This window comes from Alosa alosa, chromosome 18 (genome assembly GCF_017589495.1).
Source record: "Alosa alosa isolate M-15738 ecotype Scorff River chromosome 18, AALO_Geno_1.1, whole genome shotgun sequence".
NCBI classification, from domain to species: domain Eukaryota; kingdom Metazoa; phylum Chordata; class Actinopteri; order Clupeiformes; family Clupeidae; genus Alosa; species Alosa alosa.
This window is the reverse complement of record NC_063206.1, coordinates 25,216,791-25,241,470: the sequence shown is the minus strand read 5'-3', so window position 1 is coordinate 25,241,470 and position 24,680 is coordinate 25,216,791. Positions and strand designations below refer to the sequence as shown.

Here is a 24,680-nt window from a genome sequence, read left to right as displayed (position 1 = left end):
CAAATGAAGTGTAAGTGTTTCCAAATTATTTAATGGATAACAAGTCACTAAAAACCAGAATGCTGCTTTGATTTCTTGAGATGCTGAACTTATTTTGTGGAAGTCAGTTATGTTGATGGTCAAAACCTAGGATTTGTGTCTGTGAGGATAGAAACTGACTGTTGCTTGCGTTGAAGAACCTCAGACATTGCATCGAGACATAACAGAAAAAGGCCATTTGAATGGTTTGTCATTTTGTCCGCAGGATTTCCACTGCCCTCTGCACATGCCTGATTATAGGGCTCTGTGAATTGATGTTTATGTAAAATAGACCTAGATTTGATTTTATACATGGGTTTGACAAAACATGTAAAGGAATTCTCTACCGCATGTTTCTGCTTTTTTTACGGTTTATTAGATTGTATTCTTCCTGAAATACATTAGTTCATGCTTCCATTATATTGAATATAATAACACAGCTTTTTTTGTATAGTGGATAACACATTGATTAGTATGTGTTGTTGCAAGTAAGTATATTTTATATTGATATATATTCAGAAACTACCTGAAGACGAAAACTAAATACATTTGTAGTTTGCTGATCACTATTTGTTTCATTAATATACACTAGTCTTAAGCCGTAAGTAAATATAATAGTTTATTTGTCTCTGTTTTACAGTTACTTTGATTGCAGAGTCAATTTGGCTGCATAGTTCATACATAACATTACATATTTTCTAAATTATTCTCTATTTTATTATAATAATTATCTTAAATTCAAAGAAAATATATATTGTAATTTGAGCATTATACTGTAAATACCGTAACTTCAGAAATGTTATCGTGTCGAATAAAAATTGTTAGTCAGGCGATCAGTCATGATCAAATGCAGCACAGACAGCAAATGATGGAAGGCTGGCTGCCATTTTCAAGTGATAAGTCCTTTTTACTGTGGTCTCGGTTGAGGTCAAGGGCTGACATTTTAAACCAAAGCCCTCCGTCCTATATGCAACTCATGTAGTGACTATATTGGAGATGTGTTTTGCCAGATTGAGTTTGTTTTGAGTTGTTGTTTGTGTTTTTCCAATCCTCTCTCTCCCCCACCCCACCCCCACCACAATCCTCCCGACCTATCCCCCAGCTGATGAGCGCAGCTAGCTTAAAGTTTCGTAACAATGCGATTGCGCCCTCCACCCCCTAGAATTCCGTGACAAATCACAGCCCTTCCGCCTGCTCGGCAGTGGAGAGCTCTCTGGCAGTGGCGGAGAGAGGTGAGGCGTGGCGTGGCGTAGCGTTGTGACGGAGGTGACCTTCCTCGTTGAACACGCAAAGAGAGTGGGGGGATGCTGCTGCTGCTGCGCCCGTGCGCTGAGCGCCGTGCAGTCACTGCACATGCGCAACAGCATCTGCAGAGTTTCGTGACAAGACTAATAGTCTGCATGGATCACTGGCACGAAGAGTCAGTTCTAATTACGATTATCTGGGGCCTCCACCGACTCTATTTTCAGAGTCCCATCTGAATGGTTTTCAAAGACACCAACAATGTGCACAGGACCCCGCCCCCTCACGGTTCCCCTCTGCTTGAGCAGCGTGTTAAAAGGGAACAAAGGGCTTCTGATACACTCAAACTCTTCCAATCAATTCGCCATTTATTATATATGTGTGCTTGCTTTCGTGCTCTGCCTCTTGCCCCCACACCGGCTGCTTCAAGGCCTGCACATTTGCCATGGCCATGTGAATTTTCCAGCATTCGCTTTTTTACCCTCTTTTCCGCCGATTGCAGAACGATTCTCATTTTAGTCGATTTAAGTTCAAGGCATTACGACGCAGTTTAAGCTCTGAAGTGTTAAAGGTAGGAAACTTTATTCTATACAATTACCTATGTAATAATTATCAACTTTCATTGATATTGAAAAGAACAGGATCGGCACTGGAGAATGTAAATACCCAAATGTTGCAATGCACACAAAACACTGCAATGGGCACAGTGATGGCTATCACCCTTTTACAGACGTCAAACACTCATAGCCTTTCATACTGTTTTCCTATGACGATAGACAAGCCTTGGTCCTGAATTATTCATCTGCATTTTTACATTATGAAGTATCTCCTCTATCTCCAGATCTGTGTGACAAATTTCACTGCTGCAGTTGTGAGGTCAAGCCTGCAGGTTAATGGATTATGTCAAATATGCAGAGATCCTTCAGTGTATCTAGAAGGATAAAAGAGGAGAAGAGCTTTGATTTGGGTTGGATTCTAATGCACTGCAATGGGGTTAGGGCAGACCGGTGGGGGAGGGGCCAAGGGACTCTTGCCACTAAGGTTGTGAAGAAAACATGGCATGCTGTGACCCAGGTCACATACTAATACAGACTAGCTCCCAAATACTCTTGGTCTTCTCAAGGGATAAAAAAGCAAGCCTGCTGCTTCAAAAATGGCAGCTTCTAACCCAAAAAAGCAGAATCTGCACGTCAACCCAATTCGCCACTACAGGCGCCATGACAGAAAATGCATAAAGCTCTATTCCTCTACTCCCCTGGTCATGAATCAGACAAGGATTTCTCATTAGGAGTTCCTGATTACTATTTCAAATTTAGAAAAGCAAATAAATAATTACTTTATCGTCAATTATATGCAATTTGTTTGGACTGCAGAATTTTGCACCTTACACATCCCGTTTCACTTGAAAGTAGAGATCAGTGTGTTGAATAGATTGAGTCCATTATTTTTTTGTTTATTCTCCCCAAAGTTGAATAATAATAAAAAACTGAAGCTCTCCTTCACTGTCCCATAACTCGTGGTGCAAAAAAAGAATACTGTTTATTTGTTCCTCAGGCTACAATGTGTTTCCTCTGGGGACCATTCTAATAAAAAAAATCAGCCAACCATTTTTAAATGTTCTAACTACTGTTCACATGCTTGAGGTAATAACTTCATCATGTCTGTTGTCACTATTTTGGTGAGACAATAAAAAATAAAAATAAAATAAATAAAATTCACAACTGTTGCGTAACAATGTGAGTATGAAGAAACGTGAAGAATGTGAAATTAGACAAGTGTATTTCTATACATTATTGAACAGGTGTTTTGGTCATATGGCTATATTTTAAGCAAAATCATAACATTATATGTGATATAAAATACCAATATATATTGAAATATAGGAGTTCAATTTCTGACAGAAAATACCAATGTTTTTGCAAACTAATGAGCGTGATTAGAAATAGTAATGCAAGAGTTGTACGGACAGAATGTAAATGCATGTTATATTTTTGAAGGCAGCGTTTAACACTCATATTTTATCTGGTTCTTGAAGTGTGTGCAAAGACTTTTCTTAAAATTGTTCTCTTTACAGCCTCTAATAAAAATCTGATTTATTTATGTTAACCTAATTTTAGCGGTAACATGTACTTTAAAAAGTATGTTTTTACATACTGCAAGACACTATGCGCCATGAAAACTTTAAAAAGATATGGTAGTAATTAAACACTAAAAATATGACATTTACTCTCTTACTCTTACTAAGTCAAAAACTAAATATTAAAACTGGTCACATTTCACTTACGTAAGATCAGAACAATAACTGCATAAGATAAAAATAAAAAAAATTGTATAAAATAAATTTATACAAAAAATATTTCTTCTGATAACAATGACTATCGTCGTAATTTAAAAGAGAGAAAGGATGTGCGCTGATTCATTAACTCATTGCACAGTGCTTTCCTATATGACTACATTGCTGGCAAGTTTGTCATGCAAAGTATATAGGTCAATTTCAAGGTCAGTTCCAAAATAATTTGCTTCTTTTGGGTCATTACACTGTCTGATTCTGTCTGTATGGCTGTAACTGTATATTTTTAAGCCATATGAGTGTAAAATGCATTTAAAATGTTACGGTTTCACTGTATTTTATGAATATGTAAAATATCAGTATTATGCTTACTGTACAGTGTTTAATGTAGTGTTGATATAAGGTTAGTCGCTATGGACAAAAGCATCTGCTAGATAATAAAAACATAAACATAAATATTTATTTGCTCTGTATTTTACATGTAAACTCATAGCAACAATGTATATTTAACTGGCCACACAAAGCAGATACACACATAATATGTTCATTCTGGTTAGGTCTATGCAGACCTTTGAGTTATGTTACTGCATGTTTATTTTCAAAGTTTGTGTATTCTTAAAAGTTTTAATAGTTTCACTGGTATTTTAAAACTTTTGTGCATAAATATGTACATTACAGTTAAATTTGCTTAAAAATATTGTACATCTAGTTGGAATGCACACACATCATCCATTACAGTTCATGGTAAAACAAAGAATGAATCTGTGATGATGAACTTTATTTATTATGTCTAGTTGAATGCTAAGTAGAACTTACATTATTATTTTGTTTTATCATGTGATAAACTTTCTTCAATTTTGAAATGGGTTATGGAAATCAATATGTCAATATACAAATATACAGAGTCTGATAAAAAATCAGCTTATACTTCTATAATATAGTTTACAAGAAAAAAAGTCTCATTCAAATGGGAGAGTGTCTGTTGTATTCCCTAAACTCTGCAACTCTGGGAAAAAACATTTCATTAGTTTCACAAATATCTGATTCATGCTGACCTCCATATGTTCGAACCGTTTTGGGGCAAGGAAGAGGAAAGACACTCATGAACATATGGCATCCACGCCAGAGCCAGATTTCATCAGATATCAGATAACACCTGCCTTGAGACAAGATGGTGTTTACTCCTATCATAAAATCTCACTGTAAATTCAGCGTGAACACAAAAGAAATGCATGTTGAGAAATACAGCTCTTACAAGCCAGGTTTAACTTCTGATAGTAAGGTGATATGTTGATTACTATACTATTCATGATGTTAGATTTTTAATTGATTATGACTTCATTAGGATCAGGATGTATGCGGAAATCATATAGGATAAGCTGGGTGTTTTGTATCACACAGATATTTTTAATAAAGACATTTTTGGTGTGATAAAGGACTCTCAGGTTTAGTTTTTTGTCCATACGCCAACATGATGCAGGATTTGTGTTATATTTGCAGCTATTTCGTAGTTTGTTTTATTTCTGTTATAGGTATTTTACTATTTTAATGTTCAATTGTGACAGTGGACATGTATACATTCATGTTAGTCATAACAATTTAGTTCTCACATGAGTTAAACAAATCATTATTAATAAATTAACTTTCTAACAAAAAATATTCTGTTAAAATGAAATCAAAATGATTTTTTTAACATTAAATATTCCACTATTACACATACAATAAGATTACCATGCGGAAAGATATGTTGACGGATAGCAAACATTAACACGGTAAGTGTTACTTCAGATCCTCAAAAAGAAGAAAAATGCTGTAAGTCACTTCTCTCTACCGTAAAATCATACGTTGACCTAAAAATCATCTTGAGTTCTGCACAATTCTAGAGCAGTGTTTAATTTTGATTCGATGTTGTAATGTTGTAGTGTTGTAATGCCTAGCAGCCTGTCTACAACATTGGTGTTTGATTGTTTTTTCTGTTCTGGCACACACTAACATGTATGGGACAGTTTGCCCACTTGATGAAAATTATGAAAATTCACTGCCATTCGCAAATCTGCCAAGACAAATCAGAGAGATCACTGGCAAAAGCACACTCTGGCAACGGCCTGGGCAGCCGAAATGGGGCCTTAGGCAGCCCTCCATCCCCCATATTGATGCACACAGAGACTAACACAAAAATACACTCAAACACACACACATGCATGCACACACGCACACACACACACACACCACAATTTGAGACAGAGATGTTTAAACCTAAAACAGAGCTCATAGCTGCTGCACAAAATAAGCATTGTACTATATTTGGACAAGGATACACTCTGCCTCTATAAACTGATACATCCATCCTCAAATGATGTTTGATGTGACGATAACAACGGAGTGATGTGTTGACAATAAAGATGCAAACGGGTAGTGCTGGACACTCCAATGCACTCCAAAGTGCAAACAACAGCGCTTTCATCTCGTAGGTGCCAGACTTTTGCGTGGGTCCAAAAATCGGACTTAACAACCTGTGTTCTACCCCAGTGTGCTCAATGACTTGAGAACTAATTGGGGTAACGACAGGGGTGTGGCTCACACTGTGACCCCAGCCAAGGGGCGGGTGAGGAGGTTAACCAAACAGCCATGGTGCGTGACAGTAATCCGGCCATCTCAACAGCGTGATCTGTGTCAGGTCCGAGCCGCAGCAGCCTTCACTGCATGCTTTAAGGCACCAAGAGCAGGTGAGGACACTTAGCAGGAACAAAGCTGTTTTTCTAAGCAAGCCATGAGTTTGTTTAGCCAGAGCCCACACACTGGTGTTGAGGACCCACTGACCACATTTGCTGGAAATGTCAAGTCTGGTACAAAACACTTCTGTTTTCCCACAAGATTTGCCTTAATATTACTATGGCCATACACAAACAAAAAAGATATTTGTCTGTGAAAATATTGGAGAATATACAGTATATACAGTGTATTTATATATATATATATATATATATATATATATATATATATATATATCAAATACTGACATTGATTTGAGGCAGGACTATGCTGACCACACTGCATGATCACCCCAGACTCCCTGCATTTCTCTGACAATGAAAATATTACTTAAGAACTGCTCTGGATGTGTCTGATGACAAATATAATTTAATTTCAAAATGTTTTGTTCACAAATACTGAATAAACATTGTCATTACACATGTGAAAGTGTTACAATATTATATTACAACTGGACAACTGGATTATGATGGATCACTGGGGCAATTATATGGTTTAATGAGGGTCATATGGAGGAGAAATGTATACCGTTAAATGTTTGTGTGCATGCATACTCTCTGCTTCCTATGATGTGAGTTTGAATTTGAGTTCCATTTGTGCGGCAACTACAGACCTGTTCTTCCTGAACTAACCTTCGTCACCCTCCCCAGGAGCATGTGCGTGAATGGGAACACAAAGCCAAAGAAACACCCTGAGCATGAGAACTCCCCGGGGCATCAGTACAGAAACCGAGACAGAGATGAACAGGGAGCTCTGAATGGAAAGCATTCAAGCATGAGTGTCAGAAACCCTAATCTGGGACAAGGAGATCACAGGAACTAGCAAGGAGGACCTTGAAGAGAACTGCATTCTACTGACTGGACCCCCCTCGTCTGACACCCCCTCATTAGACATCCATTAAGTGGGGTAAGAGGAGGTCACTCTCTGTAGCGTCACACTCAGTAGACCACTTAACCGCCGCCATTTTCTTCGTTCATCGGGGATGGTTGTACGAAGTGGGATATAGTTGCAAGACCGAGGCTTAGAGGCTTCTATGTAAAAAATGCTAAACAAATGCTCAAATGCTAGCTTTTGCAATGGGACATGTTAATGCATAAGCATATCCCCCCAATCACTAAAGAGTACAATGCTTTTCTGGACACTACAAGCGATCAGGCTGAAACGAAGGCTACATGCTCAATGTGTTTGCATCAATGCGAAGGATTTAGATTATGGCATTAGAGGATGGCGTCGTCCATGATGAAATCGTAGTGGCTCTCAAGCCATATGTGTCCGGACGCAGACCTGCACTCTCTGTGCCAACTGGCCAATACATGCACAGTCTCTATAAGTCTGCAGTCTGATCGTATTACAGGGGTCTGAGCAAGCATACTTACCGTGACCTCTGACCGGTCACATCATGGTCTATATAATGGCTACAGAGGAGAGAGAGACTTTAGATAAACCTCCAGGATATTGTCACTCACTGTAGGCTTCTGTTGATGTTTCCACAGAACTTCAATACAAACATGGAATCGCATGCTTATAGTGACTCTACAGTATATAGCATGAGTCACTCTCCCTCTACTTCTGAACATTACTGTATGTGAATAGATGTTTTTAGCAAATGATGTAGGAACTATTCAATTACAATAATACATTAATCATTTAAAAAGAAACATAAACTTTGAATAAAAAAACAAAATGTTTTGTAGTATATTGTTTTAATGTTGTGCTATGGTTAGCGGTAATGGCCAAGGCATAATGCTCTATACTAAGGTTTAAGTCTGTGGTAGTCTCCCCTGCCTGGAATGCTGATCTGCAATTCATGTGTTAAAAAGTAAGCGTAAACAATTTTACCAAGCTTATCCCTTACACATCCATACATAAAAGTGGCCTTTCACACACACACACACACACACACACACACACATCCTTCACCAGGCACTAAAGAGTCAAGTGGCAGTAATTTCCCCGGTGTAATTTCTCTGCGGCGAGCTTTCGTCATGTGGGGGTAAAAAAAAAACAGGTCTGATTTTTTCAGCGCTGGCTGCAGACCATCACGAGCCCACAGGATGGCCACAAGAGGTTTATCCTGGAGCCCCTTTTAGCAAATTACTGAGGCGCGCTCTCTGCCTAGTACCCCCTACCCCCTGCCCCCCCCCGCATGCAAATACACCGATACACCGGCCTCATCAGTCAGTTCACAGCGCCCTGTCCTTCCCTCTACTCTGTGATGGTCTGGTTGCGAGGCACACAAACTTCCCGTTTTCCAAAAGTGTTTTCCGCTTCCGGACTGGAAGTCATGTGACATTCCATTAGGATGTTTTTGGAATGTTTCCCATCCCTTAACTTTTCTGTCTCTATCTGTAACCTTCTCTCTCTCTTCTCTCTCTCTCTCTCTCTCTCTCTCTCTCTCTCTCTGTTCATCTGTGTCTCAGTTGGCCCTCAGCATTGCATCACAAGGTTTTTGTTTTTACATAAGAGTCCAAACCGAAACACCTCCATGGGAATGAGTGAGAAAACAAAGCACAGCCCCAAAACCCCAAGCACTACACAGAAACCAACACACACACTCTCTCTCTCACTCACACACACACTCACACACACACACACACTTTTACACACACACACACACACACACACACACACACACACACACACACACACACACACACTCTCTCTCTCTCTTTCACACACACACTTAAACAAACAAACACACACACACACACACACACACAAGCTAATTCAGGAACACTTTAACCCCAAACTCATACACAAACAGATCTACAGTAGAGAGCACTCGCTCTCACGCACCTGAGCAGAGCACATGAGGTCAGCACTGCCTGCTGCTGCTGCTTCCCAGAACCCTGCTGGACAAAGAGAATGCTGCTCCCTACTGGAGAAAAGGCCACACACACACACACACACACACACACACACACACACACACATGCTCCAGCTGTCACAAAGAGGTCCGCTTAGAACATCATTAAAGCAAAAGTTATTTAAAGGAATACATCACACCTTACATATTCCTTACATATTACATATTTCACCTAATCACAATGTTACTTTCCGACATGCCAAATAAAAAAAACCTGCAAACTTTGAGGTTTGCTTTAAAATAGCGTGCTGTGTGGCTTTCTAAATAGTCGCATATAACTGTTTGGAAACGTGGACTGTAAGCAGCTGAAAGGCTTTAGATGGCGCGGTGCTACTGAGGACCTTTCCACCCGGCCAGCCTTCCTTTTCGCCATTTATCCTTCCCTCCCACCCTCCGTCCATCCTCTCTCTCTCTCTTTCTCTCTCTCTCTCCCCCTCCCTCCCTCCCTCTCTCCCATTCTCTCCTAAACAGAGTCCTCTCGTGCACTCGGTGGTAACGAGCGGCCGTCCTCATTCTCTGAGCCCTAGCTGTGATATTCGCCCCACAGTCATCATGTTGTAGGAAATTAACAAACTGCATAACAGATGCGCGGGAGCGATGCAGGCAGGACAACAACAAAACTGCACAAACAGACAAACAAGAAAACAAGCCGGTGTCATGGTGGAACATGGAATTCAGACAGTAAATATGCTTATGTGGAGCTAGTTCTCAAATGAAGAACAATTCTACATAGACTCATGCATTTTTATTTTAGATAACCTTATAACGCCATGTTTATCTTAGATTGTTTGTATACAATCTAAGATATTTACTTTGAGAAATATGTATCATCGCTGTGAAAAATGGTCCAGAGATTTCACCAAGATACAAGGGTATTGTTCCTCTGAGCTAACTGATATGAGCTGTTAAGTTCTTTGTGCTGCTTAGCCTTCACATCTGTACACAACAATGACTACAAGACCCACAATTCCACATTCCATTCATTCTGGACTGTGCAGTTAGAGGAGCCGCTCTGTACTAATCATACCAAATGTTCTTTCGCACACAAACATCAACAGATGCCAGAGGGTACAATCTCACAGAAAATCCTCCGGGCTTATGCATGCATGTCATCTCTATAAGACATTATGTACACTCTGGTATAAAACCTCAGAGGTATTCAGTAGATGGCAGTTGACCTTTAGCACATACCAGAAATCTAGGCCAGAGAGTCCCAAAGCCAATATTCCTACTATTCACTCAGCGATGCCATCAGCTAGGTCATTAGGTTCAGGCTCGTCTCGCCTGCACTACACAAACATAAGGAGATGTCTTTCTGACCCATATGGTTCCAATTGTAAGGATGAGCTGGCATCTAATTTCAAACCGACTTCCTGTCCCTCTCTCTCCTCGCAGGTATATTTAACGACAACTTCAAACAGCAGAGCGGAATAAAAACCTTACTCGTGCAATCAACTTCCAAGAGACGAATTTGAAACATAATTCGAAACTCATTTCAAACTGCGATACCTCTGCTGCTCTGGGTTAGCTTTCCCAATGGCCACTGGATCCAAGCAAACATTTATCTGTGGATATGATTACACTGGGCATGATGAGCCTATTAGATCCATATACGGCGGGACAGACATAATGATCACAATGCTAGACCTCATTAAACATTCAGAATGAATTAGAGCGGTGCAAATAGAGAGAGATTTGGTTTCATGGTGTTTTTCACTGGCCAGTGTGTAAGCCACATAAACATGGCTGGCTACAGGGTCAGTCGCCAATACTGTGGTATCGTAAATTATTTCTTATGTTATTTTCATCATAGGGCTCATAAACAGTAACCTGGTTAAAACCAGACTATCTCCCTGGTGGGCATGGCCAGGCTACATAAGCAGTAGCGGTTTTTAGAAATTCAAAGCAAATTTCATTGTGAATTTAAACACAATTCATAGTCGATCTAAAATCTTTAGCTATCGAATTACAAATCAAAGCTTTATTCAGACAAAGCTCTAGAGTCAGTCAACCCCTTACAACACTTGCCCACTCCAGACATTAACTTACTAAATGCAGCAAAGCAACTGCAAAGGAATGTCATTGATCATTTCAACTGTTGGTTAAGCAGGCAGCCCTACTGTTGTATAATCAACCATCATTAATCTGCATTCATCTTTTTCTTCTCAAGACATCTGCAACACATGGCAATCAGTGTTACGTTATGCTACAGCTTCAATTACAGGCCGTGCCTTCAGGCAGACAAGCCTCGAGCTAAGCCTAATCACTACTCACAGACGGAGCCCGTCTGGATTATACACTGGAGCACATATACAAACTGGCACCATTTACTGTACACGATTCTGGCAACATGGAAAGGGAAAGGAAAACAGACCTACACTAGGAGACCAGACCATGGTGTAGAAAACAAACTGAAAATATGAGAGGTGTACCTGTTGTGGCATGTGACAGGTGAAGGGAGTAATGATAACTTGAGACGACGTGTGGGCATTCCCCACTGACCTGGCCTGTGTTTCCCGAAATTATGTTAAACAACCACCATGTTAACTGTTTAAAATTCTCTCTCTCTCTCTCGTTCTCTCTATCTCTCTCTCTTTTAACAACAGCAACATTAGTTCCGTGTTTTGAGGACACAGCCACGCTTGAGAAACGGGCACCAATGTGGCATCACCTGTCTGCCGTTGCCTCTCCACCAGCTGGCCCGAACACTGGCACAAGCTCATTAAAGCACTGGCTTTGCCAATGACAACAACAACAACAACAACAATGACAATTAACTGTTGAATGTCAATAATGGCTAACTGACTGTACCAAGTGGAAGTCCTAATGAACAGCTTTGCTGTGTGACTCACGAGTGACACAGTCACCATGCAGGGAGAAGTAGCTACACCATCCATGCAGTGCACTGATGCACAGACCCCTACAACAGAATGATTGTGATGTCTCTTCAGTACGGACTGTCCTAATTGTTATCTATCTTTTATTAAGTCCTACTGAATAGTGGAGACTATAATTAGCTATAAATATATCCCCAGGAAACCTGAGATTAATTTAAGGTTTATAAGTTCAAATCCAATCTGTAAATTCCCCAAATAAACTTGGGTGTTTTGTTCTGTAGCATTACAACATGGTGGCCAGGTTTCAAGCAAAGGACAATAATATACTGATTTGTTTAAAATGAATAAAACTGGTGCCATTGAAAGGAAACACACAGCCCATCTACAGCCACATTTGCATGCTTCATGTAGAGACTGTGCTATTTATAATGATACAACAAAATACATTTTGGCACTTGGTCTTTTTTACAAGCATTTTATCTTTACTGTGCTGTGTATTCTACCACCAGCTGTCTGATGGTAATTGGTTATTCAAACAATATTATAATCTAATACTACATTTGCTTATAGACCCTTTTAACAGCACAAACACACATAGATAGATAGATAGATAGATAGATAGATAGATAGATAGATAGATAGATAGAAAGATAGAAAGAAAGATAGATACTTTATTGATCCCCAGGGGAAATTCAAGAATTCAAGAACACATGTGCATTCCCAAGGTATTTCGAGTGGCACAGAAAACAATATTAACCCAATGGTAACTTGGGAAAAAAAAAAAAAAGCTAAAGTATGATTAATCATCTGCGTTGGTTTTGAATGTTTCAACCGGAAACCCTCTAGAAACAGATTGTTGAAGTTGAAAGTCAGATTGAAATCTCGAAAGGCATGGAATGGCACGGAAAAACATATACTGATAAACTGTACAAATCACTCTTCACAACTCATTTTCATTTAATTGAATTTTCATTAAATTTCCTAAACACACACACATACACACACACACACACACACACACACACACACACACACACACACACAGGTATTATAACTGGGTTAAGTCTGTGATTGAGAACATTGTGAGCGTTCAGTCATCACTACATTGTTGCTTTAATCCTGCTTACAAATGAGGGAACAGGATTTGAGGTGCCCTCCTGACATCAGGGACAGAAGGCACTCCACACATGGTCAATATGGAACAGTGTTTCAAGACACACAGAGCGTATTAATATAAAACAAATATAAAGCATGCCTTTGGAATAACACACAATTCGGAGAAAGTAGAACAGTTTTAAGACCAGATTCCATACAAATACATAATAAAGAGATTTATTTTTTGTGAAGGAGGAACAAGCAAATAAAACTGGCTTAGGCATGCCAGACAAGCCACAAATTGCTGTTTAAATGCTTGTTCCAAATGTTGCTATGTGTGTCTGATCCAGTATATAATTATAAATGATAGATGCATGAATGCATTTTGCATTTAAAATGTCTGTTCTTAGTATTTTTAATGATAAATGCTTCTACATTATCAACATAAAAAATATTATTTATCGTAATAATTTCACTTTGTGCTGTAATAATCACAGGTAGTATGAATACTTTATACGTCTGTGAACTCAGTGATTACCGCTGTATAAAGGCCCTTTGAAGATTGTCCAAATGTGGCAAGTTTGCGCGCTGCCAAGTTTCCTGAAAATTAAGGCAAGAGTGAGAAATTACTGAATTAAAATGGTTACTATAAATTAACTATGATACATTTATAATTTCTCGTATTGCACAACATGTTATGGTGCAGCCAAACAAGGATTCATTTAGCCATCAATTGCACAAAAACCTCCTCTAAATAAACTAATTGCATCACCCTCACAATCTACAAACTCATTCCTATCCACAATGCACTCTCTGGGCAACCTAAGGTGACTGGTGTTGCAGATTTCTTAGGGCTCTTATTGTCGGACAGATTTACCGCAGGCTGCAAATGTGGCTTGGTAACATTTCAAAGCACATCAATCCCCCCTGTGGGATTTGAAATTGAAATCACTGGACAGGAGTGACATTTAATACAAAAACAGCGGTCTCTACATGGAAAGTGGAGAAGCATTCATTTGCAAAACCCAAAGTCTCCTCACACCTTTAGGTCCACCAAGTTTAGGGGGGGTCAATCTGCCTCCTCTGAGCCGGGCTAATGCAAAGCTTTTGTGTCCCAACATGACTTCCACAAACAAACAAACAGCCGCACGACTGACCACCAGGCCAGCCAACTCTGTGGTCTGAGATCCCGACTCTCTGTAATCTCCAATCTCTAATTGATATTTAATCATACAAACACGGAGCACCCCAACCTGCCAGTAGGCAGAAATGCCCATCCCCCACCCCAACCACCATGCCCCGCCCCTGATGCCCAGTCACGTGGGACGCACGAGCACAGGACCTGATGTAACCCCTGCCAAAGCAATCAGTTGCAATCCAGGCTATTTACACAGCAGGAGAGCTACACCTCAACATAGAATCAGGGCAAGTGGATTGCACTTGGAGATCGAGACCCCTGATGTCAATCCTCAGAAAATCGTAGTGCTGCATAACAATCCAAAGACATCTGACCCTGGGAGGAGCCTATGGTCAATTGTCCCTGGAAGCATGAGTGAAATGCCATTACACTCCGAATGGATCAGAGAAGTCCATGGGCAATGTCACTGACACTGCAATTCCTGGAAATTATTCCACCGTTACTAAATAAGACCATTCTCCATGTGTATCAATGCTGTTGTTGAACATTGTTGAGCAATGTCTCCATTATGATGATATTTAAGAAAGGCTTACAGAAACAGGGAAATTCAGATCGGCTTCTCTTTTTAATTTCAAATTAGATTTAATGCACTCAGATAGATAGATAGATAGATAGATAGATAGATACTTTATTGATCCTCAAGGGGAAATTCAGAGAACTCATTGCATTGTGCGGTATACTGTATAATCATGACCTGACTGCCAATTAATAAAGCAGCACTTTCGAAACATGCTGTTGTGAATTTATCTGAGAATGTTGGTTAACGTTGGAGATGTCACAATTAGCGGTCTGGCTCCATACATATTGAACCACAACTCAGGTGTGACATGATTTTCCACATTCTCCAAAACAATTCACACACACAAACACACACAGACGCAGCCAATCAACACTCATTGCATGTCCCTCTTGGATTGGTGCGATCTGCCAGCCTGCCACTTGCTTAAGCAGCCAAGGCTCCTGGGTAGGGTGGTTTAAAAATACTCCCCATGAACGAATGTGTAGCTAGTTGTCTAGGGCAGCTATAGTAAAACACACACACACATACTTAGACTGTTACGTACCCCAGCAGTTGTGACTAAAGTGTGTGTGTTTGTATGTGTGTATATGTGTGTATGTGTGTATATGTGTGTGTGTGTGTATATGTGTGTCTGTGTGTGTGTGTGTATGTGTGTGTATATGTGTGAGTGTGTCTATGTGTGAGTGTGTCTATGTGTGTGTGTGTATGTGTGTGTATGTATGTGTGTGTGTGTGTGTGTATATGTGTGAGTGTGTCTATGTGTGTGTGTGTATATGTGTGTGTATGTGTGTGTATATATGTGTGTGTGTGTCTATGTGTGTGTATATGTGTGTGTATGTGTGTGTGTGTGTATGTATATGTGTGAGTGTGTCTATGTGTGTGTGTATATGTGTGTGTATGTGTATATATGTGTGAGTGTGTCTATGTGTGTGTATATGTGTGTGTATGTGTATATATGTGTGAGTGTGTCTATGTGTGTGTATATATGTGTGTGTGTATATATAAGCGCTTTCAGACATACGTGTAAGACCGGAGGTTCTGCCGATGTTAAACGGTGGGGCCGTATATCTGAACGACATAACCGGTCATATGGAAGTCCGAATTCACCCGGTGTTTATACTACTCCCCCCCTAGTATTTCCTCCGGACATTATGTAAATGTGCGGTGTCTGAACGAGGAGTAGAACATGCGGTTAAAATTCACACCTAGTGAGAGGGCATGTTGGTGACGTTTCTTTCGTGTGTCCATGTGGTTAGATCTGACTTAAATGCCAGTGTTATGATGGAGTGGCATAGTGCTGTCCAGAAAATCTCCGACCTGGAAAGATGCAGACATCACGGAGCTACTGTCCATGAGGGCATACAACATTTTGATAGAACACCTGAAGGGAACGTTAGAGACACGTTAGCCTCCAACTGCATGGCAAGGACAAACGAATTCAGAAGACTGGATCATCATAAGCAGAAGGCGCTGAAAAGGCAGTAGCCTACAGCGACGTCGTTGACGACAATAACAGGAGTATTTAATAAATTGTTAGCCAACACGGTTTTCTGTTCATTGATAGCCTTCATGACCTGCTGAGCTCGCTGATATTTGCTGAGCATATATGCCTGGAGAAAATGAAAACGAAGAAAACCCAACTTTGTTCCAAGCTCCTTATGTAAATGCGACACATGGGGAGAGGATGCTTTTGGAAAAAATAAACCATGAAAAAACGAACAACTTCACTGTTATTAATGTTAGTATTTTGTTTGTTGCTTAAAAACGTTGTATGATCTTGAAGTCTTGACTGAATTGGCTGGTAGCCTACCATAAAGTTTGTGCATGCTCTCTCTCTCCAACGCAAACCAGATTTGGGGTTCTATAGCTAATTCTGGTACATAACGTTGAAAACAGATAAATGTGTTTATTTGAAGCACACATACAAATACTGTAGGCTAGGTCAATTTCAAGTGCGCACTTACGTGACTAGCCTACTTCAAGTATTAGCCTATGCACAATAGATTTCTCTTCTTTAGCCTACATAATGCATAGGCTACACTTTGTAAATACAAAGCAGCTGTGACAGGCAGCCGCCGCATATATTCTGCGTCATATCTCGCATCTTGTGAACTCTACAAGCCTCCATCCCTCACTCGACAACCACACGGAAATTCTGTAATGTGCGTGTATGTCGTTCACACATACGTCCGGATAAGGTCAGTATTAGGTCCGCAGGTTAGCATCATATCTGAATCATCCGAAGGGTAGGACCTCCGTTTGACAAACCTCCTCATATACTCCGGAGGTTATATCTGAAAGCGCTTTATGTGTGTGTGTGTATATGTATATATGTGTGTGTGTGTGTGTATATGTATGTGTGTGTGTGTGTATATGTATGTGTGTGTGTGTGTATGTGTGTGTGTATATGTGTGAGTGTGTCTATGTGTGTGTGTATATGTGTGTGTATGTATGTGTGTGTATGTGTGTATATGTGTGAGTGTGTCTATGTGTGTGTGTGTGTGTGTGTGTGTGTGTATATGTGTGTGTATATATATGTGTGTATGTATATGTATATATGTGTGTGTGTGTGTGTGTGTGTGTAGGGGGTTCTCTCTCTAGCACTGGCTGACCTAGTGGCCTGGAGGCTCCAGGATGACACAGAGCGTGAGGCTCAGCCAAGCACTCAGGCAGAAACAGAGGGGGCCAAGCGCCGACACCACCACCACCGTCGCCACAGCAGCCAGCACCGCCTGTGTGCTGTACAGGAACAGAGCGAAAGAGCCACACACACTCTTGCATTTCCTGTTTCTCAAAGGCTCCACGCAATCAACAGTGGACAAAAAGGGGGCTACTTCTGCAGCAGTTAGGGCTCTTTTGTCTGGCTGTCGCCCCGTGCACCAGTAATGCTGTTTCCACACTGCATGTGACCTAATGCAGCCTTCAGAGCTGCACGTCAGCTCCTTTTATACTCAAGCGCACTGACCCCCTGCGGGTGCACAAAAGGAGTTAGAAAAACAGTATGCAGCGGTCTAATTGAGGGGGATTGTCCTTCCAAAATGTCCAGACAGAAGCCAAGAGGCGGCGTCTAAGCGGCATACCGTTACAGATGTGCCGTGCTTAATGTCTGGACAGCATGCGCAGTTTGTATTTATAGCCCGGCCAACTCTGCCAGCGCTGATTCCCACATTATGCAATGTTTACTACTCAGAAGGAAAGCACAGCTTAAATGTGCGCTTTGTGTCTCACCCCGATCTGTCTGCACACAAGCAAGCACATCCTGCTCACCAACGTCGCCCCCGCAGGCCTGCACACAGACGCACACAAGAGAGAGAGAGCGTACCGCGGGACATCCCATAAACACACACGCTCTTCGCCCGCCAATCGCTACACTCTCGTCTCCACGTCAACACTCGGCGGCTCAATTGATGATAATCCAAGCTTGTGGGCACACTACAAGAGAAGTCTATAAGGAAAACACGGACACAGAAATAATGAAAGCAAGAAAGGAAGACGGACAGAAAGCAATATAATAAGAAATGAAGAAAATAAGATATTAAAGAAAGGAAGAAAACAATAATAACAGAAAGCAAGAAAGCAATAAAATAAGGAAGAAAATAAGATCTTAAGAGAAAGGAAGCAGTAAAAATAATGAAGGAAGAAAATAAGATATTAAAGAAAGACAGACATAAAAGAGTGTGGTGTGTGGCAACAATCATGTGCAGAGTGAATTGGATGAGTTCAGGGCCTGCACCCGAGGGTGAGTGAGAGCGTGGCGTGGCGCCAGATTCCTCCCAGGCCTCCTTTCTGCTCTGCTGCGCCACTGCTCCTGACCCGAACTTGCCCAACAGATCATTAACAGCAGAGAGGAGGAGACACTCTGTCTCTGGGTACTGGGGGGGGGGCTGGAGGGGTGAAGGAGATTTTGTGTGTCTTGAGGGAGAGAAAGGGGGGTTGGGGGTGGAGGTGCAACCAGGCCAGGCAAGGCAAGGCATGAAGGGTGCATTCCTCCCTCGGCGCTGGGGGCTTTTAGTGCCCTGGAGCTGTTCAGGTTGAGAGAGGAGAGGGACCCCCCACCCCCTTACACACTTTCCCAAGCCAGTGACTCATCAGGCCACACCGGCAACCATCAAGCAAACATTCCTCCGGCTGACTAGGGGTGCTGTTAGCGCTGTGCCGCGCCTCAGAGGCAGGGGGTGATGTCAAAGGAACCTTTTGACTCGCCCTCATCCATTTACCCAGTTCTCTTCTCCCACGGGGAGCCCGGATTACGTTTCCCTGGTATCGGATTCAGGCGGAGCACGGTCAATGTACCAGAAACACACCCACATTTCCATGACATCCTGCTGACAGGCTCAGGAGGCTTGGAAAAATGTCCCGTCACCTAAAAACATAGACACACTTTTAAAAGAACAATATCACAGAGAGAGAGAATGAGAGAAGCATTAACGTTGGGGCCCGCTTAGCAAATTAGTCGCCCGTAGAATGTTCTCATGTTAAACATCTTCAGGGCACAAAGAGTGAATAACAGTGATCAAACATGTGTGTGTGACACACGGTAGATTTAGACGTGAGGTGAAGCTAAGGTGAACTGGTAAACGCTCAACACTGCTGTGAAGTGCTGATGTTAAACTCTCATGCATGGAATCCTGCCAAAGAGCTTGACTATGTAAACATTTAATTTGATTAACCACTACAGACCTCATGGGGATTTATTGGTGAAAGCTAACACAGGGCTGCTGATATTTAAAAGCTACTATGAGAAACATGTTAGTCTAGTCAGCACTTGAACAGACTAAGAAACAAACCTAGTTTACGTTTAGTCTATCTCTCTTTGGCAGGCCTATCACCAGTCATTTCATTTTTAAAAGATATCTAACTGACCAATTCCCAGATTTTGAGTTGTCTGGTTGGCTAAAAGCAGATATTTTCTATTGCAACTCACCTCTGCTTTTTCATCTAAACTGGAGAAGTAAGTCTGGGTTTAATATCAAGGGAACACACACTGTTTAAGGTAGTTTATGTAGCTGATGAATGAATGCATTGTGAATAGAAACAACCTTTTAAAAATGAATAACTCTACAATGCTACCTTGACTTTATTAGTAGGCCTACCCAGGCATAAATAAGGCAAAAGAAACACTGTTACTTTAATGCAAAGTCTACTTTGAAAACAGTGCTCAACACCGTGGTAATTATTTTGAGAAACTTCCCTCCAGTAATAACATCCTATAAATCAGAGGCTAATGAGAAAAAGACCATAAAATCACCTGTATTCAGAACACTAGCAGCAAGTACACGCTTGTTCTCCAACAGTAAATGCAAGCATTACGCATAAGAAGGGCAGCGTAACCTGTTCTGTGGAGAATGTTCCTAGGTGTGCTTTCAAGCTTACTTTCATTTCATGAAATGTGACAGCTTGGCTTTCCTTTGCATCTCAGAGGCTTCTGTCGGCTCTTGCACCAGCTGTGCCCCTTTTAACACCCCACCATGAGCTCCCATCAGCATTAGTTAAATCAGAGGGCATTGGACTGCAGGCATTTCAGGCAGGCACATACCACAGTACCCACGCAATGATGCTCGGCTTGTTTTTATAACAAATCAACAAGTGTAAAAACAATAACAGTGGCATTCATCTGCAGGCTCTAACATAAGCTGGCAGATAGATCCTGTCAAAACACATAAGGAGGATGAAAGGGGCAGGAGCATCTTCAGTCACCACGGTGACAGAGTACAGACAAGGAAATTCTAAGTATGTTATTTTTTTTTATACTATGGCCAATTTTAGGATTATGACATTACACATTCAATATGATGGGGTCAGAGTAGAGAATCAAAATGAGTGATTATATCCATGGATCATCACAATCCAAGCTTTTAGAAAATAGTGGCAAGGAGCCTATATAGTGCTTGATGAGTGGCGCATTAATTCATCTGAATAATACAAACATAAAACATTCCTCCAATGCAGACAACAACAGACATGCCAAGATTCTGTCACACACAGTTAGGCCAACTTTCGCTACTGAAACAGAAACGTGGACAGCCCGAGGCCTGGGAAGAGTGCAATAATTCTTACTCTCGAACACTGACAGTTTTCAAAGCACATACTTGTATCTCCTCTCCTCTGTTGTCAAAGCATGAAGATCTAAGTGTCAAGGAACATTTAAAGCCTTATAAACAAACAAGGGCAAGGCTATTTGTCGTGCCTTGGTTTGTGCCACAATGATGCCTCTATTTGCTTAGAGGCTTCTGCTGACAGTTGTTCTGCAACCAGTGGCCCCCACCACCACCCATCCACCCATCTTAAGCTAGGCCTACTAATGAGGCCTTAACAGAGGATGGGAACAAGGCATATCTCCAGATAAGAGATAAAATGGATTCAAATAATCTTTTTAAGTAGGTATAAGTATAAGAAACAAAATCCCAGTTGATCTTTCACAGCGCATCTTACCAAAGTCTGGGTGGCGCTGTTAAGAATAGCGTTTATTTGCCTCAAAAGTAAAGCCAAGAAATGTTGGTAACTTTAAAGATGTTATATGAAGGTTGTAAAGTTCAATGCAACACTGACTGCAGGGGTGGAGTATAAAAAAGCTACCATGAAGTCGGACACTGTCTACTTCCCATAGGCTAGCGTCTGTGAAAACAATGGCCGATTTCACACTGTTTGCTTACTTTGCTGTTGACAAAATCGAAGCGATGGAAATACCCATTATTTTTCAAGGGTGCTGATATGAAATGCTTGAGCACCCCTAAAATAGCCTAAAACTGCAACCTTATATGAGATAATGGATCTGAAATTCTTAGAATAAAACCATAGCACACATCATATGCATCAGTGAAGCCTGAGGCCCAGTTAGGGCAAAATTCTGTAGGTACAGAGGTGGTTCCATATTGGTACAGCCAGAGGAAAGCAGAGGAAACCTCTCCAGAGGAAATCAAACAACATTTCCAAAGGCCACCTTACACCAAACAACTTTGACAAGATTTGGGAAATATTCTTGAAAGATTGTAGTCTTTTAACTAATGCCCCCTATTCAAGCTTTACTCAAAAGACTCCAATCTTTCATGAATCTTTCCCAAATCTTACCAAAGTTGTTTGGTGTAAGGCCATAACCAGCATGCATTGTGTTCAACCCATCATGCATTACTTTCTGACCGATCTGCGTAGCCTTGCATGAAGTCGATAGAGCTATTATCAGTCCTGACTGAATTACATTCGAGAGCAAGTTTGTTCAGCTTTTCCATATTTTTGTAAAAAAAAAATAATAATAATTTGCCTTAAGTCAAACGCCTTTCTGACCTGTTTAAAACATGTTCATAATAGCCATTTGTGGGGGCTCTATATCTCTTCGAGAAATAGTCTAGGCTAGCCTACTGCCAAAAAAATATTTCTGGCTTACAATAATTAGTTTAGGCTATAATAATTAAGTCAAGCCGTTCGTTTTGATCTGCATGTCCTATTTTCATTGACAGAGTTACCTTCGAAGGCAAACTATAAAAATCTAGAATACCTATAATTGGCACTAATCTATAATTAATTTGAAAACATTTTTAATTTTTATTTTAACCCTATTCAAAGCCTTCACGCGTGAAAGTGTGCATTTCCGGTCATTGCCTTTAAGCTAATTAACGTTTTTCATGTGACGTATTCTAGGTTCTATAGCTTTGTTTACATCCAGCTGGTAGGCAAGGGACAAGTTGAACCCATTGAACATCGTTGTCTGCAGCTGCCTCTCAGTAGGCTACATCTCTGTATTTCAGCAATGTCAACATTTCAGGCATCAATAAAGGTGATGATGAAATGTTATCCCATTGTTCAATATTTGATAGCCTGTCACAGGAACGTTGTTTCGCTAAAATCGCCCTGATTTGGTGCATTGATCTGTATCGATAACGTTATGGGAGAACCTGCATGTAGCCTAATGGTAGCCTAACTTTTTTTCTCTGTTCAAAACTCGGTTTACACGAAGACAATAGCCTTTCTTAGAAGCTGTGAAATTTGACCAGAAAGGAACATGTCTTCCTTCTGAAAGCTGACACAAAATCAAACAATATTTGATCATTTAACTTCAACTGAACAGCGACAGGTCTTGGTAGGCAGTAGACTCAGCAGACGTTAAAACGGTAGCCTATGTTATAGCCAGAGTCAGTCAGCATCATGTAACATTAATGGCGTTAGTCATGAATCCTGTAACATATTATATCATATAACAGCGATGGCTTATTCGAAGACGATCTGCATGGATATATAACCACCCAGAAAAACTCAGAATGTGAGTGATAAAGTTCATTAATTGTATGAAACTTTTTATTAGTTATCCATTGCAGCATCGCCTATATTAGGCTGTTATGCTAGCTCAGCCTTTAAATATGTTGTTATTTTGGTCATGTGGACTTGATTAAACGAATAAAGATAATTCATAAACTGCTTATTTCTTACATGACTGAAGCAGTAGCCTAGGTTCAACAGTGGTGTTTGAGGTTGCTGTGTTAAGTTGTTGTGTGTGACCGTTAAACAATTAGGATCAAATCAGTTTATTTTGACATACGGGAGTTAGCCTGACCTGTAACGTTAGCCTATAGCACATAAGCCTATTCTGTTTTCATTTATTAGCATTTGTTGTGATTATATAATCAAATGACACTCATGATAACTTGAAATAGAAGGACAGAAGATAGGTGATTGATGTCCACAAGCACGAATTTCACTAGACAAATTAGAACAAACTGTTCCGGTAAAAATAATCTTGCCATGTTTAAAATGCTGCACTTTTTCCCTTCATAGCCTATCTCTGGCAATTCATTTTTGGATGACTGTAGATAGTAGTATTTTAGCCTACGTCTTCGTAGACAGTAGGCTACACCATTAGGCTATCTTGAGAATTAAAGACTTCACAGCTGCTAATGATCATCCTCCACAACCACGAGGATAGGTAGGCTAAACGGTCGTTCGTCGCCTTTTTGCTTCTTATTGTAAAACCAACTGTTAGGGCCTACACAAGTGGTCGGCATCCCGGTCAATATTTGATATTAAAATTTCAATTTTGAAGCTATTTGTAACTATGTGTAGCCTATGCAACCCGACTGTTGTAGGCTTGCCTACCACTCTCTGCAGTTCCTTGCCTACCATTCTTGCCTACCACTCTAGTTGTAAACAAACGGTCACATGACATTATGACTAGGTGCAAAACCTTAATAAGTTTGCTTGAAATGTCAACATTTTAACTGTGGAGTGTTCTAGAGTCCTCATGTTTAGGGAACAGGAGTAGTTTGCATTGTGAATTTCTGCAAGCTATTTTAAATGTTTCTCACCAACTTATCCACTTACTTGGCTTTGGTCAGAACGACGGGCGTCACACATCTCGAGAACATTGTGCCAGTTTTCTGAGTGTAGGCCGCACGCCCCTGGGCGAAATGCAACGCATCCTACTGGGCAAGTCAGAATGATTTTCGTTCATAAGGCAAAGCTTCATCAAAAACAAAGGAACGTATCGAAACACACATTCCATTTTAATCGAAAATACTGAATATTTTTGCAATATGTTATTTTTAAAATTAATTAGCACGTTCCCCTAACTTTCACGAGTAGGTAGGTAGCCTACTCCAGGCTACAAAAATTAAGTGCGTATCTTCGCTTTTGATAGTTCGAATTCTACGTTGTTTTCCTTTTAATGGCATATAGAAATTGTACAAATTAAGCAACAAAACACTCAAGGTTAGGTGTTACTTTCACATCACCTACTACAGCACTTGTTGCCTGACTCTATGACCAGACCAGCTCTTCAGGATGTTCTTCGCGATATAGCACTCCCTCTCGTGTTCTTCAGCATTAGTGCTGAGCGGGTGACTTTTGAAAAGGCA

General features: G+C 40.7%; 1 protein-coding gene across 1 annotated transcript in view; it reads right to left on the bottom strand.

Moving 5' to 3' along the window:
• Positions 1 to 24,202, bottom strand: part of LOC125311146 (acylphosphatase-2-like) — a 51,382-nt gene extending 27,180 nt beyond the window's left edge. Inside the window, exon 1 of the mRNA XM_048268915.1 lies at positions 24,148 to 24,202. Coding sequence (XP_048124872.1) covers positions 24,148 to 24,180 — 33 coding nt within the window. The 5' untranslated portion in view covers positions 24,181 to 24,202. The remainder of the gene's footprint in view (positions 1 to 24,147) is intronic.
• Between the last annotated feature and the right edge of the window lie 478 nt (positions 24,203 to 24,680).